The sequence below is a fragment of the Parasteatoda tepidariorum genome, chromosome 5 (genome assembly GCF_043381705.1).
Source record: "Parasteatoda tepidariorum isolate YZ-2023 chromosome 5, CAS_Ptep_4.0, whole genome shotgun sequence".
NCBI classification, from domain to species: Eukaryota; Metazoa; Arthropoda; class Arachnida; order Araneae; family Theridiidae; genus Parasteatoda; species Parasteatoda tepidariorum.
Genome location: NC_092208.1, coordinates 49045583 through 49062833, shown reverse-complemented (window position 1 = coordinate 49062833; position 17251 = coordinate 49045583). Strand labels below are relative to the sequence as shown.

The 17251-nt window shown below is 29.7% G+C and overlaps 1 protein-coding gene across 1 annotated transcript in view; it reads left to right on the top strand.

The window, feature by feature from the left end:
* Nucleotides 1-8529: 8529 nt before the first annotated feature.
* The window catches only part of LOC107436815 (uncharacterized), a 59388-nt gene continuing 50666 nt past the window's right edge, over nt 8530-17251 (top strand). The window contains exons 1-3 of the mRNA XM_043046814.2: nt 8530-9366; nt 13219-13365; nt 13695-13854. Of these exons, the coding sequence (XP_042902748.2) occupies nt 13246-13365; nt 13695-13854 (280 nt within the window). The 5' untranslated portion in view covers nt 8530-9366; nt 13219-13245. The remainder of the gene's footprint in view (nt 9367-13218; nt 13366-13694; nt 13855-17251) is intronic.

Below are 17251 nucleotides of genomic sequence, written 5' to 3'. Positions count from 1 at the left end.
TGAAGGAAATAGTGTGGTGTCAACACTAGGATTTGAACTCCAGATCTTTCGGTCATGAGATTGACAGATAAGCCAGCTCGGCTGTGATATGTACGCAGTTGAAAAGATTCATTAGGTGGTTCTAGTTGGTGCGATAAAATTCTGGCTGTTTAACCGTATTAGGTAAAAGCAGTTAATAAACAGTTTTTCTCAAACTTAAAAGTTTGATTAACATTTTATTTACGGTTATTTGACTGTTTTGATTAAATATGGTAAAATAACCACTCAATAAATTTATATTTCACCATTTTTTCCGAGAAATTTCCAACAGTGTAGTAATTTTTATAACTTATTGATGAGTTCTGAAGTTTCAGTTTATATTTAGATCCAAGCTATGATTCATAATTTAATTATTCCTTAGGTTGCCTTTATTAAATTTTTTTTGAGTAAAATGCCGAAGAGTATATTTCTTTTTAAGAAATAGCATTTTTTAAAAATATATATTTCTAACAACAATATATTGAACAAGGCATTTATGAAGTATTGTACTTGTGTTTCACATTGAGCTTGTCAACTAAAAACAAAATAACTGATATCTTTAATAAATAAATAAGTGTCCATAATAACCATTTTCAACGCAGTTCTTTTAAGTTTTCATTTCGAAGTAAATCATAATTTGTCTTATTTTATTCATTTTCAGGCTTGTGTACACCGAAAACAATCTCATAACTAAACTAGATATAGCACAAAAATTGCACATCAAACTATTGGACATAAAACATAATTTAAGATTATTGATAATAAAACATAAAAATCTTCATATTTCTAATTAAATATTTTAATATAGTCTTTTATAGGTTATAACGTTCGCAATTACTATAAAAAACATTATTCATTAAACTTTCGGACATAAAACATAATTTAAAATTATTAGTAATAAAATTAAAAATCTTCATACCTCTAATTAAATATGTAAAAAAAGTCTGTCATAGGTTATAGCGGTTACAGTTAGCTTAAAAAACTTTATATATTACAGGGTTTCCACCAAAAGAAAGTTGACTATTAAAGGTTCCGTAGCCGAAAATGATTGGGAACAGCTGATCTAGAAGGCTCATGAGAATTTATGAGATAAAAAAACAGGAGATATTTAAATATTTTCTGTCACTGGGGAAATATAACTGGAGTTTAAATGAAAAAACTTTAAATCAAAAAAAATATTTTGAAATATGCAAACCCTACTAGTCTTTAAATATGACCCCGGAATTTTTTTCTCATACTCTAATTATACTTTATCTAACATTTCGCTTCAATTTTTTTCAAATTTTTATGTGTAAGATGATGATTTAAATTGGTTCTTTCATATGGAAAAAGACCACTTAAGGATTGAAAATAGTTTTTTAAAAAAGAGAACATAAAATAGAACATTATTAAACATATAGATTTCCTTAGGTATCTGCCGCGGCACCCTGGTTCACGGCAAAGTGATACAAGGAGATTCAAGAGGTGNGGGGGAAAAAAAAAAAAAAAAAAAAAAAAAAAAAAAAAAACGAACCACCCTAAATAACTTCTGATCTTCTCTTTTTCCCATTGGCACGACAGCCCAGGATGGGCCTTGGCCTTCTCAACAAGCCTATGCCAAGACATTCTTCCCTTAGCCAAGGTTTTCCAGTTTATTATCCCTGAAACTTGTAGGTCCTTTTCAAGGCAGTCTAAAAATCTTAGGCCTGTTGGCCTGGCACTGAAAACTTTTTTGGTTGTCCTGCTATTCTCCATTTTTATCATGTGGTCTACCCATTTAATCCTTTGAATTTTGATAAATTTAATGACATCAGGTTCTTTATATGCTTTGTAAACTTCCGTGTTTGATCTTCTAAACCAGGTACCCCTTTTACTTATTCCACCAAAAATGTTTCGCAGTATTTTTCTCTCAAATCTAGCTAGCATATTTTCATCTCCACGGGTCATTGTTCAGATCTCAAATGCGTATGTAAGCACTGATCGTATAAGACATTTATAGAGTAACACTTATGTTTATCTTTTTATTATGCTTGACTTAAGATATTTTCTTAGACCATAAAAACACTTATTTGCCATCGTGATTCTCGTGTGCATTTCTTGTGTAGTGTCGTTTTTGTTGTTAATCTTAGACCCCAAATAGGTGAAGCTATCAACGGCTTAGAATTTGTATGCTCCAATTTCAAACTGTGTTTCTTCATAGCCAGCTTTTGAGCAGGGCATATATTTAGTTTTATCTTAATTGATTCTTAACCCCATATTAATGGCTTTCTTCTCCAGACATAAAAAGGATTGTGTTAGTGCTGTCTGCATTCTAGCGGTAATATCTAAATCATCAGCAAAAGCCAATATTTGAGCTGATTTGTTGAAGATATTTCCTCGGGTGTTGATGTTTGAGTCCCTTACTATTTTTTTTAATGCCAGATTAAAGATGAGACATGCCAAGCATCTCTCTGTCGTACACCATTTCTATTGGATGGGAAGGACAATTCTGTATCTTGACCATGATTTTGGTTTCACTTAGTGTCAAGCTTCACTAGTTTTTCCAGTATATTAAATTCTCTTAAGGCTGATATTAGAGTTTTTCGGCTAACACTATCGTAGGCTGTTTTAAAATCAATAAACAGATGGTGCGTGTCAATACCAAATTCCATTGTCTTCTCCAAAATTTGCTCTGAGGTGGATCGCCCCTTCCTGAATCCGGTCTGATAATCTCCAATTATATTCTCGACAATTGGGGAGAGTCTTTTGAAAAGGATGTTGGAAAATACTTTATAACTTGTACAGAGCAGACTAATTCCTCTGTAGTTTGAGCAATCCAGTATATCTCCTTTCTTATGTATCGCACAGGTCATGCTCGTTTTCTACTCTTCAGGGATTAATTCTTGCTCCCATATAAATTTTTGATCTAATGATCTAATTTTTAAAACGTTTTATTTTTAAAATTTGATTTCTCAGGAACTTTTCAACTGATTTCGCTCAAAATGTGTGTTTTACTACTTAAAATTATATTCTTCAAAATGATGCAAAAATTGTATACTTTATAATTCAATAAATGTTTTTTGACTAGTATTACACAAAATAATAAAATACAATAAATGGTTACCACAATATATTTTGCAAAAAACTATATTTATCTTTGTATGAACGAATTTAATAATTGTCTGCAAAAATTTTCAAATTCGCTTAAAAGGTTCTCGAGATATGTTAATACGCTAAAAATAAAACTTGCATTAAGGGGTCCAAATTACGGACTGCTCACCTGACTAAGCTATTGGGACCATATACTCCAGACTACTGCTCTCCTCTACATTTTGGGGGTTTAGAAATCTGAATCTTTCGATAAAAAGGTGTGTTAATTTAGTGAAAGTACGTTTTTGTGTGTGATTTCGAAACTTAAAACATAGTCTGTACTTATTAATTTGCATATTTGAGGTCACCCTCTCGAACTTTTAGGATTGAGTCCTAGAACAGGACGATCCCATCAAAAGTTATTCAGGGTGATCCGTTTATCATTTTGAGCACTGTACATGACTTTAAGTCATGTCTAATTTCATTTTAGTCATTTAATAATTAATTAATCATTTAATAGTTAATCAGTAAATAATAATCTATTTTTAGTCATTTAATAGTTGTTATTTTGTAAAATGTTTCAGGATAAAGTTGAAAGCGTTTTATTAAATTTAAAATAAGCATCTTCTAAGCTGTGAGAGCTTTTATAGCTGCTTTGTACCAGTGTAAAGCTGAGTTTTCAGCTGTTGCTAATCTAAAGAGCAAATATCTCTCGAAAATGAATCTGAAAAGCGAAATGCGAGTATCAAATAGGTGAAGCTATCAACGGCTTAGNAGTTATTCAGGGTGATCCGTTTATCATTTTGAGCACTGTACATGACTTTAAGTCATGTCTAATTTCATTTTAGTCATTTAATAATTAATTAATCATTTAATAGTTAATCAGTAAATAATAATCTATTTTTAGTCATTTAATAGTTGTTATTTTGTCAAATGTTTCAGGATAGAGTTGAAAACGTTTTATTAAATTTAAAATAAGCATCTTCTAAGCTGTGAGAGTTTTTATAACTGCTTTGTACCAGTGTAAAGCTGGGTTTTCAGCTGTTGCTAATCTAAAGAGCAAATATCTCTCGAAATGCGACTATTTATATCAAGCGTTGTAGCACGATTTTAAAAGTTAGGTTATGAGCAGTAAGCTCTCCTTTCTCACTAAAAAATTCGCAAGACCTTCGAGTGTAAATGGTAATTTCTCTTTTCATAGATTTTCTCTTATCATACTTATTAAAAGATGCAAATCATTATTATAGTAATGCAAATCATTATTATTCACACCATCTTATTAATGATAGTTAAAGTGTTTAATTTGGATTTAAGTGATGAGTTCCTTTAAAAGGGAACAACACAGTACAAGACTTCAAAAAAATAATATTTTTAATGACTTTTGCATTGACGGTGATAAGTTGAGCTTAATAAATTTTTGTATCTTATTGTATTGGTTTTAATCTTAATTTCTTACAAGTAAAAACATTTAAAAAAATCAGTGTTTAGATAATATAATGTTTTTAATGTTTATAGCTTATTTTTTTAAATTACCCATATTATGGTGCCAATACATATCATAAATTATCCATAATAATTTTTTTAAAACTAGAAACTGAAGCTTTCGTTACACGTAGAATTTTTGAAAGAATAATTTTTTTCTCAAAATGGTATTGCTAAAAAAAATAATTTCAGCAGTCTTAGATTACTTAATATCAGTCATTCCAAATGGAAAATTCCCACGTGCAACAAAAACTATATTCATTGTGAACATTTTAAAAATTTGAAGTAAATAGGTTGAAAATTGTATTTGTTAGAGATACAATAAGTAAGAGAAACATAGTTTCGAGTAAATTGCGTTCAAAGTTTTGTGATCAATAAGCCATACAAATATATAAAATTTTACCACTGACTATAATGCATCAACATCAGACACATCTTCCCCCCTCATTTTTAGCATTCTCAAATGTTAGTTTAGACCTTTTTCTTGCCAATCTACTTTAATTTGATGCCTCTTATGGTTTTAGAATAGGAACTGACATTCTGTTATCATCCTTAGTTTGAGCCTACTTTCTTTAGCTGTAGGGCGTACGTTCTTAATTATTTCAAAACTGCCCACAATATTTTTCAGCCTTCGTTAAAAATTAACACAGCCACATAAGTTGCAATTTCAGCTATTTATATTGAAAATACAAATAACTATTTTTCTTTTATAATTTAAAAAAATTTTAACAAATAAAATAATTTAAATAATAGTATTTTACCGAAATATTTTGATAGGAGTGAGCAAATTAGTCAATTAAGAGCACAAGTTCATATAATCTCTCTTGTGCCAGCCAGTCCTGCGTAGCTCCACGCTTGACATATTATACTATAAGCTTTAAATATTTACGAAAATCATATTAATATTTTGATACTATAATCTTAAAAAGATGAACTATCGAAAAAAGTTACAATTGTTTTTGATTTTTTAAAAAATTTGACTGCGTTGTTCTCCTTTAACTATGTTTATATTCTCACTTATGAAAAGAAATCAAAATATTAATGCAAAAAAAAAATTAAATACGATTAAAAAAGATTAAAAAAGTTAAAACATCCAAATGAAAAAATGAGCTTAGCAGCAAAGAAACCAAGAGGAATTAAACAAATGAGACATTGAAGAAAAATAAGTAAAAAATTGAAACAAAACATGACAATCAAAGCTGACATCATCAGGGGGTACCAGCCTTGAATTGTCATAATATGCAAAACTTTTTCTATCGAGAAAAACTGAGACAAAAGTCAAAAAATTCGCTTTCTCTGTTCCCCAAACGTTTTGCCCAGGTCCAGAAAAATACAAGAATAAATAGAAAAATATGTTTTACAATACAGTAAATTACAGAAGCATAAAACAGTACAATAAACGACAAAAAAAATACAGAAGACAAATACAAATTCTTTCTTACTTTCCTTCTGTATTTGTCTTGTCCTTTATTATGTCGCCAAAAAAAGCGTGATTCGAAGGAATTTTTTTTATAAGAATGTATCAATAATTCTTATTTTGTATCCGTCATTGAACAGACGACCCAAATTTTTGGATTCATGACGACTTATGTTCAACTCCGTAGCCATGTAATTTCAAACCAATCCAGAGGACAAGGAAACTCCTGGATCAGTACACCCAGAGGTATTGATTTGTCATGGGAACATGGAGGACTTTGCAACTCGACAGAGTAGGTAAAATTCCAAANTTCGTAACCACAAACTGTTAAAATGCTCAATGTAATATTTTAACTTATTTTGATATAAATTAATAAAAAATAATGAGCAAAATATAAAAGTTATATTTAATAAAAATTCTGGGTCAAAAGGTTAACGATTTAAAATATTATAGTGTAAAGTAAGTGAAAGTGTAAAAGTGAATCAGTACATGAATAAAAAGCATCAAAAATTAAAGAAACAAAAAATTGTTCTTTTACGAGAATCAGCAAATTGGGTATGGGTTCATAAGGATTTGAATTTCCAGTTTTGTTTGTGAGAGAGGGGAGAGATAACACCACTCTCTTTATCACTTTTTAAGGTTGGATAGAAGATTTACATGCAAACAAAATGTCACAATTTGAGTACATCGATTCGATTCGAGGAGGAAATTAATTTTATTTAACGAATTTTTATTTAGAATGAAAATGAAACATGGGACAAAAATCTATTATAAGTGTATTTTAGATGATTGTAAAGCATCATGAATACTAGAAAACGATAATATAATTCGTTATAAAGCTCATCATACCCACGCGCCTGATAAGGGTAAAAACGTAAAAAAAAGTTTTGACTTCAAACCCGTAAAGCGGATAATTTAAGTTCGTGTAAGCAATAGAGCACCCCAAGATTATTATAATTTTTTTTTGTTTAATAAAAGTCGTCACACTGTTTAATTGTGTTGCATAAAGATCATACTTTTAAGCCAAATTTACCAAATATTCTGAAATTAAAGGGAAAAAAATATTAATCCTATGCGCATTGGAATTAACAGTAGTTGCTTACATATTCTTCAGATTATTGATTTTACAATTAAATCAGATAAAAATTCCAAAATTGAAAAATAATTACAGTGTCTGTATACATTTAAGCATTTAAGACTATTTTTATTAGACTATTAAGCATTAAGACTATTATTATTATTTAAGACTATTTTATGCCTCATACGAGTCTTTCTATATTAAAGCATGGCTTAAAATAGATTTCTCTTATTAATTTTAAAACGTAGAAATCGTTCGCTCACAAAGAGCCACAAAAAGTCAAAATGCCAATTAACAGATTATTTTTTGAAGTTAATGAGTAATAATTCTTAGAAAAATAAGCATTAAGAAAATCCCAAAAATTCACTATCGTCAGAATGGCGTCATCCTTGGAATATAACAAAATCTTTAAATTTTCCCGTTTTAATGACGTTTGATTAAATTAAGGATATTCTTGCAACCAATTCCCTTTCTGAATCCCTGTTTATGTAGCAAGAGTTATCAAAAATTCGCAACTTTTTCATGATGTAACTACTAGCAAAACTACGACCCGAATGGCCTAACCCCAAGCCCCTGCGAAGAAACCCTGTTACTTAAGAATTTATTATAAGATGCTGAATAAAATATTAAAAGAATACAAAATATTTAATTCTAAATTGACAAAATATTCTTTGAAAGAAACGCTCTTGAAAGTAGCAGAATTTTCAAAAGAAAGAATAATTATAGCAATAAAGAAATCGAAGGAAATAAAAATATGAGCACCGAAGCCGACGTCTTCAGGGGGTACCGGCCTCGGAAGTCATAAAATAAAACCTTTTCTATTGAGAGAGCCAAAATTACACGCCAAAAGTAACTCTCTCAGTACCCCGAAGGTTTTGTATAAGTCAAGGAAAAAATACACGAAACACATAAAACCAATTCAAATGTTGAATATTTAGAATTTAAAACTGATATTGTTGAAAAAATAATCAAAATTGGTGCTTTTGGTAAAAGGAAAGCTTTTAAATTTTAAGTTAATTTTTTCTGCAACTTTAATACTAATCTGTGAAATAAAATTTTTAAAATTTAGTTTTTTCACAATTGGTTAGGATTAAAAATATTTGCAATTACGTTGAAAGTTTTCAGGAGGCTGTGAATAATTTTTTGAATAATTTGAGTAATAATGTTTTTCCTTTTAACTTTTGTAATGTTAATTTTTTGATTAAGAAAATGATTGAAGAATACTAGATTTTTATTTCTTTTAACAGGGCGCAATTCAAGTCTAAACTGAGAAGCCCCAGTTAAGCATTATATTAATTTGTTACGTAATCTTCTCTTTTACTTCTCTTTTTTTCAATCTGCGCATGTTAATAGAGGGCGTTGTTTTTCGTTTTAAGTGTTTCCTTTGCATTTAGTTTGCTTGTGAAATTGCTGTTTGACCGGTTTAATGTGAGTTTTATTTTCTCAAGTTTTTGTTTGAATTTCCTTTCTGAATTGGTTTTATGTACTTCATGTATTTTTTCCTCGACTTATACAAAACCTTCGGGGTACTGAGAGAGTTACTTTTGGCATTTACCTCTGCCTCTCTCTCAATAGAAAAGGTTTTGTTTTATGGCTTCCGAGGCCGGTACCCCCTGAAGACGTCGATTTTGGTGGTCATATTTTTATTTCCTTCGTTTTCTTTATTGCTATATGCTGAATAAAACTTCGAAACCAACTTGTGCCTCGTATGTGGAAATGACTTGTGTTTTCTTCAAATAAGATCATAAATTCTTATAAGCCGGCAATTTGGTAATACGTGGGGTCATAAAATAAAGTTCAGACTATATTTCGAAATAAGGAAAAAAAAAATGAAGGAATGAAACTTTTGAAATGCAATTGCACTTTTTGAAACAGAAAAAAAAGGAAAGAAAATGGATAATTGAACTTACATTTCACTCAAGTTCCTGTTGATGTAACAAAAAGCTAGAAGATTCTTTATAATCCCACCCAGAAGTCGATAGAAAAATAGCAAGTGGTTCATCAAATCAACGAAAAAAGAAATTTTTAGTACTTCATCGTTCTGCTAATGTCGATACACAACCGTGGATAAAGTTAATATGAAGCAATAAATTTCCAGTCAAGATTTCATCGCATTTTAAGAATCATTGAGTAAGACATCTGGATAATTTCAAGTGCGCAGAATCGTGTGATATCATCACTTTATAGGAGACTTTAGAAACAGTAACTATTAAAAAGTATTTCCTCAGCGTATCTTCACGTAAAGGTTTTAAGTAAAGCTTTTATTCTATGAATTATTATTATTTCACAATATTATGTGGATACACATTAGTCTTCTAAATGGGTAAGTTATTTTTATGAAATTATTTTGTTTCTAACAGTAATTTTTTTGTTTTAAGAAAGTTAATTCGTTTCTTTGTATTTAATTATATATTATACGTATTAAATATTTCGCGAAATTATGCTCCTCATCAGGTTTCCTATTAGAAATTGTTCCTCAATTTTAATAAGTGAATTTTCTAAAACATAATGAGCTAAAATTAAAATGTTATCTTATTGCTGGCGTTATTTATTTTTTCATTATTATTATCTGTATTTTTATTTACAAATTTTTTGAAGTTTTGCAAGAAATTCGAAGTAAAATGAATGGAAAAAGTTAATCCTGAGAAATGGTGCGTATGAAATTCATCATCAGAATTATGTGTAATGATAAATTTTAAGTGAAAAGTAAATTAGTATAAGAATTTTGATTAAATATGCTTAGTAACAATTTAAATAAAATATCCTACATTAAGACATCCTTTTCTTTAAAAAAATATTCATTTCTAAAAAGTAAAGTTAGTTATTTACGGCTATTTTGAGTAGCTTAAAAGTATATTGAGAAATATAGGTCGAGGCACAAGCAAATCATGGATACAAACTCATTTTATTTATGCTACTCTTACCTGTTTCAGAAATCTGGAAAAATCATAAAACGTTATATTTATCTATAAAGCTATTTCTTTTTTAGACGAAACCATAAAACTTTATTAGCGTAAGGTTTTGATGCAAATAAACATCTGAACTTCACTTCTTCATTCAAATTTTGTTAACGATATTGTTAAAATGTATCCCTGTTTTAAAGGAATGTTAAAGATTATAACTACTTTTGTTAGAATTAATTTGTTAGATAAATTTAAATTCATTAAAAAATTAAGTAAAGTTAGGTTTCATTAAGTAAGTAATGTTCTTAAAGTTATACTCTTCTAGTTTAATTTTTTTTTATAAGTATGTTTTTATGATAATGTTTGTTATAATGTATCATTAATGTATGTTTTATGATAATATATTTGTCAAAAACTATTTTTAATTGTAAGGTATACAATTTTTATCATTAATTTAAAGAATTGAATTTTACATGGCAAAATGGTCAAATTTCGTGAAATCTGTCGAATAGTTCATGAGGAATCAAATTTAAAAAAAAACTGTATTTAAAAAAAGTCGTATTTTTAAAATTCGATTTCTCAGCAACCATTGTACCGATTTTACTCAAATTTTGTATTTTGTAATGTAAAATTATATTCGTTAAAATAATGTAAAAAATTTCCTACTTTTATATTTATGTAAATAAAAAATAATTACAGTCAACAGTTAGAATGCTATTGAATCAAAGTCTAAATTGAAAATAATAATTGTTCCTTATTTATAAAAGGAAATTATTTACCAATTTATACATTTTGAGCTTGTAAATAGGGCAAACTTAATCAATGTCCAGACATTTCGATTTCTGAGATTGAAAATTGTATTTATAATTTCTGTTAAAAGTATGTTAACCCTCTCGCTGCGTTTTATGAAAATACTTTTAAAAATTGCGTATTTTTTTATTATAGATTTCAAATCTACACATATTTTAGAATTAAAATATTCAAAAAATTTTTTAAAAAGGAATTTTCTTTTTAATTTCGAATAAGATTATAAGGAATAATGCTGTCGGAAATTGAAAATTAAAGAAAAATTACAGAACAGCAAAATTTTGATAGTTAATCTTGGTTAGATTATGATATATTTTATGAAATACAAAGGTAAAACTTATCTACAAATAAAATTATGCAAAATAGTTACAAAATATTTATTAGAAATTAAGTTTAATATGACAAAATTCGAAACAGGGCTCAAAGCAAAGTCCTACCTTGAAAACTTGGCCCTAAATTTGTGTTACCTTGTAATTTTTTGTTGTTGCCAGGTTTACTTTTTTAAGCAACAGACAGCACATTTTGAAAAGACCACGTAAGCTGTTTTAAAATATGCTTATATATTTCACAAAATATGGACAAATCGCGCTATCTGTTAGCGCAGATCTAAAACAATTGAACATGACAGAAAAGGTGAAAGGAAACCATGAACGGGAAAAGAGCGGGATGTTAGTTAAATGAAATGGTACCTTCCACCTTGTACAGGGAAATCGAGAGATATACAACTAAAGAGTTTAAAATTTTCCCAAAATACCTATTACAACAATAAAATAACTTGAAATCTAAAAAAAATCAATAAATCCTAGTTTAGTTGAGAAAAACCTAAATTTATTGATTTTTGAGATTCTAAAACTGGCAAGACTATGGAAAATTTATTTAACTTTTTCACTTTTAGTATTTTTTGTTTAACGAAATAAGGCATTTGCCTGATAACACACTTATACCACAATAATATCTTGTGGTCAGCTAATTTGCTATAATTCTGAGGCTTGAAAAAGAACGTGACAATTATTTAGAACAATTATAGTGTTTAAACAAAAACTTCAAATACTAATAAAAATTAAATGAAATAGATTAGTATACTATCGGAAAAAAATCTACTTAGTAGCTAAAAGAATGAGAATTTGAAAAATGAAAAAATATAATGAAATAATTGGTTAAATAGTACTATGAATCACTCGTGGCCAGGTAATACAATTTTAAAATTATGACGTTAAGACAATATATCAGATACTGAGATATTTTAATACGCTCAACAATTTTGGTTTTATGGGTTATTTCGGCTTAAGAATATGCCTTCTTTTGTGCACAGCATAGAACAGTAATTTTTTCCAGTTTCGAAATAAGGTTGCACTTATTCTATCAGAACTGCAATCGGTTGCCTGCTGTCCCAAACAGCTTATGCCATACAGATCTATCTGTAGCCAGTGCTCTTCATAGTCATACTTTTATACTACTCTGTCCATTCTCCACACCATCTAATCATAAAGTACTAAGTCTGCGTAAGGTAGTTACCGGCGTGGTCTATAAAGTGCTTAATAATGATGGGAACATGATCTTTTCTAAATAGCTACTTCGTGTTTTCGTAAATTCTGCAATTTTACTTGTTCGTCTATTAAAATATTCAATTTGTAAATGACCAAATAGTCCGACTGTTGGTTCCGGTTAAAAGAAATTGAATATAGTGTGATAGTTCAAAGGTACCTTTTTTTGACCTCGGAGCCTAACGTTTTTGTTCCATCATTTCAGATTTATATTTCAAAATTTAATTTACTTTTGCTTATCTATGAACTTTTTGCTTATCTATAAAATAGGCATTTTGAATCTAGCAAAGAAAACCGTCTGAAAAACTACTTGTAATATTGATTTTAAACTAGATTACAAAAAAAAAGAAGAAAAATTAAAGTACGAATTCCAAAGATAAACATTCTGGAGGATTTGGAAGGAACGACACCAAAATTTGTACAAGAGAATGTTCTTTTGCAAATTTTGTTTGAAAAGTGGTTTTAAGAAACATATTGCTCTTATATTGGATTTTAAAATGAAATTTGTATACTTTATGCTGCTTTTCTTCACTATAGCGAATTTACTTTTTATTTTGTTCCTAAATTGCAAAACCCCCCTAATTTAGCCAGATTTATCAAGATTCATGCTAAATTGCATCATGTTTCGGAATTTTGCGTATCATTTTATGCAATTTTTTTTCATCAACATTTATAATCAATGTTTTCATGCAGTTTAATTTATATAGAATGAAATGAGTTAGCATCGTATATATATTGATTTTCAGGATGTTGTTCTTAAAAAGAAATGAAATTTTTTTTTTGAACACATTAACTCGTGGTCTGTCATTTGGTTTATTAAGGGTCTTTTAATGATGCAAGATTAAATATATTTGCTGTGCAGCCTTATATAGTTCATGCATATCATTTTCTTACATTAACAAGATCATTTTCTTATTGCAGTTAAGTCTTTCAAGAGCGATTTTCTGAATGATCGACATTATGAAGAATATTCTAACATTTTTCCTTTTTGTGTTTTTTTCAACTGCCGGAGGAGAAGGCATTCTGAATAGGTCTCCCCATATTATTCTAATATATGCGGATGATTTGGTAAATTTCATGATTCAATTTTCTCAAAATAAATAAATGAACGAACAAACAAACAAACAAACAAACAAACAAACAAACAAACAAACAAACAAACAAACAAACAAACAAACAAACAAACNGTAAAAAATATTTAAGGAACTAAAACTGTGTCCAAACGTAATTTATTAATTAAATTAAATTTACAGAAATAATCAATTAAATGTATGTATTTACACAAATCCTAGTTTGATAATAAAACTTTTCTTCATATATTTCTTTTCATTACAACTTCTAAAATATAACTATAACGTTAATTTCGTTAAAATAAATCGTCTTTACTAAATTCTTAGGGATGGAATGATGTGAGTTTCCATGGATCTCCAGAAATTCCGACTCCTAACATAGACGCCTTGGCGGCGAATGGTATTCTTTTGAACAACTACTACGGAGAACCTTTGTGCACTCCCTCAAGGGCAGCTCTTCTCACTGGGAAATATCCTATTAGATTAGGTAAAATAAAATTATATTATCGTAATAATAGCATTTACTACATCATCATCATAATAAGTTTCACTATATTACGCGGACGGGGCCAGATATGAACAGAAATTAGAGATCGCAAAGCCCGAATTCGCCATTTGGAGAGAAGACCAATTCTATGTTTTGGTTTTAAAAAAACATATTGCTCTTATATTGGATTTTAAAATAAAATTTGTATACATTATGCTGCTTTTCTTCATTAAAGCGAATTTACTTTTTATTTTGTTTCTAAGTTGCAAAACCCGCCTAATTTAGCCAGATTTATCAAGATTCATGCTAAATTGCGTCATGTTTCGGGATTTTGCGTATCATTTTATACAAATATTTTTCATCAACATTTATAATTAATGTTGCAATTTAATTTATACAGAACGAAACGAGTTAGCATTTTATGTATATTGATTTTCAGGATGTTGTTCTTAAAAAGAAAGGAAACAGAATTTTTTGAACACATTAACTCGTGGTCTGTCATTTGGTTCATTAAGGGTCTTTTAATGATGTAAGATTAAATATATTTGCTCGACAGTCTTATATAGTTCATGCATATCATTTTCGTACATTAACAAGATCATTTTCTTATTGCAGTTAAGTCTTTCAAGAGCCATTTGCTGAATGATCGACATTATGAAGAATATTCTAACATTTCTCCTTTTCGTGCTTTTTTCAACTACCGGAGGAGAAGGCATTCTGAATAGGTCTCCCCATATTATTCTAATATATGCGGATGATTTGGTAAATTTCATGATTCAATTTTCTCAAAATAAATAAATGAACGAACAAACAAACAAACAAACAAACAAACAAACAAACAAACAAACAAACAAACAAACAAATAAATAAAATAAAAATAATATTTTTAAAAGCCACGTTTTTGTAGTGGAGAATAACAATTAAATAACAAAAATTTGAAAAACGAAAAACGTGGGGCGCATGAAATACATAACAGTAACAGTATGTGTGCTCATGAGAATACGTGTATGTATATCTGTAATTGTATCTGAATGTGGATGATGTGGATGTGTATGTGGTTGTGCATGCGTATGAGTAAGAAAATGTGTATATGTACTGTTATGTATTTCATGCTCCCCACGTTTTTCGTCTTCCAAATTTTTTGTTTTTTAAGTATTATTCTCCACTACAAAAACGTGGTTTTTAAAAATATTATTTTTATTTTTTTTGTACTCACTTCCAAAATCTAAATTTTCTCACTCACTGTACACAAAACTTTTCAACTGACATGTGACACTAATTTGAAATAATCGAATCGACAACAAAAGACAATCGCGAAAATATTAATTTTTCTCTAATTGTAATTTTCTTTTCTTTTGTATGCCTTTTTTCTCTTCATTTTCATGCATTGTCATCCAATTCTGAACTATGTGCCAAATTTGAAGTCAAATTTGAATAGTCGGGAAGTCAGTTTAAAATCGATTGCAAAATTCCAACCGAACAGACATACACGAAGGCAAGTTGATGTAAACATTGATTTAGTAAATAAATAAAGAAAATAGCTAACCATATACACGAGTTAAGATGTTGTTACCATAATTTTAAAGATATTAAACATTCGATGCTAGGACCCAGTTACAGCATTAAAAATTGGGGAAAACTTTAGGTACGATACCTGGCTTACTGTTAATAGGAGTTTGGGACATCATAGCCTTAGTAACATCCTAATTTTGTTATAATAGGATCAATATTCACGAATGTTGATTGTATAAAGAGCTAGGGAGTCCGTCATACTCCAATATTTTGTCTAGATAAGATTGTTCAATGCACCCGATATTTTATAGCCTTTAATTATGCGATATTAAGCGTACCAAGAGTGGCCGATTTCAGCCTACATTTTTCCGCTACTATTTAGCCTAAATAGGACTTGTGTACAATTGATCCTAGTTATCTCCATTGAGAGAGCCGTGGTGGTTCAGAGGATACAGCATTCATCTTCCAATGAGGTGAACCGAGTTCGAATCCCATCGATGACTTTTCGATAGAAATTCTGCAACCTGCTCGTACCGATCACAGTGCTGACATAAAAATATCCTCAGTGGTACACGGATCATGAGTTAGATTCCCCTTGCCCTCAGGCTAAACGTGGGAGATTTTCGTGGTTTACATCCCTGAGTAACGCAAGTGCGGGTTAGTTCTATCAAAAAAGTCTTCCACGAAGGCAAATTTCTCCCAATATTTGCTCCAGGAGTTCCTTTGTCTTCTGAACTGGATTTTGGTGACCAGCGGAAGTGGCTAAATTCAGAAGAGTGCTCTTGGATCCACTCCCAGACATGAACATTATTGAACGTATTTGGGATGCCTTGCAACGTGATGTTCAGAAGATATCCCCACCCCCTCTTACTCCCACTGGTTTATGGACATCCCTGCAGGATTCATGGTGTCAATTATCTCCAGCACTACTTCACACATTGATCTAATCCATGCTACGTCATGTTGCGGCACTTCTGCGAGCTCGCTGGGGCCCTACACGATATTAGGCAGGTATACCAGTTATTTTGGCTCTTCAGTGTATTATCTTTATACCTTTTTAATTGGGTACTTGCAACTCAAGAAGAAGTGAATTGATTGTGCCTAACTACATGGGTTAAATAAGATTTAATTGGATACCTGTAAGCATGTGTCTCGAACCTGATTGGCTTCCGAAAAACAAATGCTATGATTTATCTACGGTGACGTCGCTTACAGGTGTCCAATCACGGAGTTACTATAAAATCTTTTTTTTTCCTAAACTTAATTTACAATTATTTCAAGCATTTTTCTGAAAACAGACGACTAAAGAAAGTAAGTACAGGTGACAGAATATGTTAAAGCAATCAAGTTTTATGAAGGTAATCATAGTAGTTAACCACGTCGAGAAAAGTGAAATTTAATGAAGATAAATATTTAATATTTTGCTTACTTTTATGTAAAAAACATTTAAGGAACTAAAACTGTGTCCAAACGTAATTTATTAATTAAATTAAATTTACAGAAATAATCAATTAAATGTATGTATTTACACAAATCCTAGTTTGATAATAAAACTTTTCTTCATATATTTCTTTTCATTACAACTTCTAAAATATAACTATAACGTTAATTTCGTTAAAATAAATCGTCTTTACTAAATTCTTAGGGATGGAATGATGTGAGTTTCCATGGATCTCCAGAAATTCCGACTCCTAACATAGACGCCTTGGCGGCGAATGGTATTCTTTTGAACAACTACTACGGAGAACCTTTGTGCACTCCCTCAAGGGCAGCTCTTCTCACTGGGAAATATCCTATTAGATTAGGTAAAATAAAATTATATTATCGTAATAATAGCATTTACTACATCATCATCATAATAAGTTTCACTATATTACGCGGACGG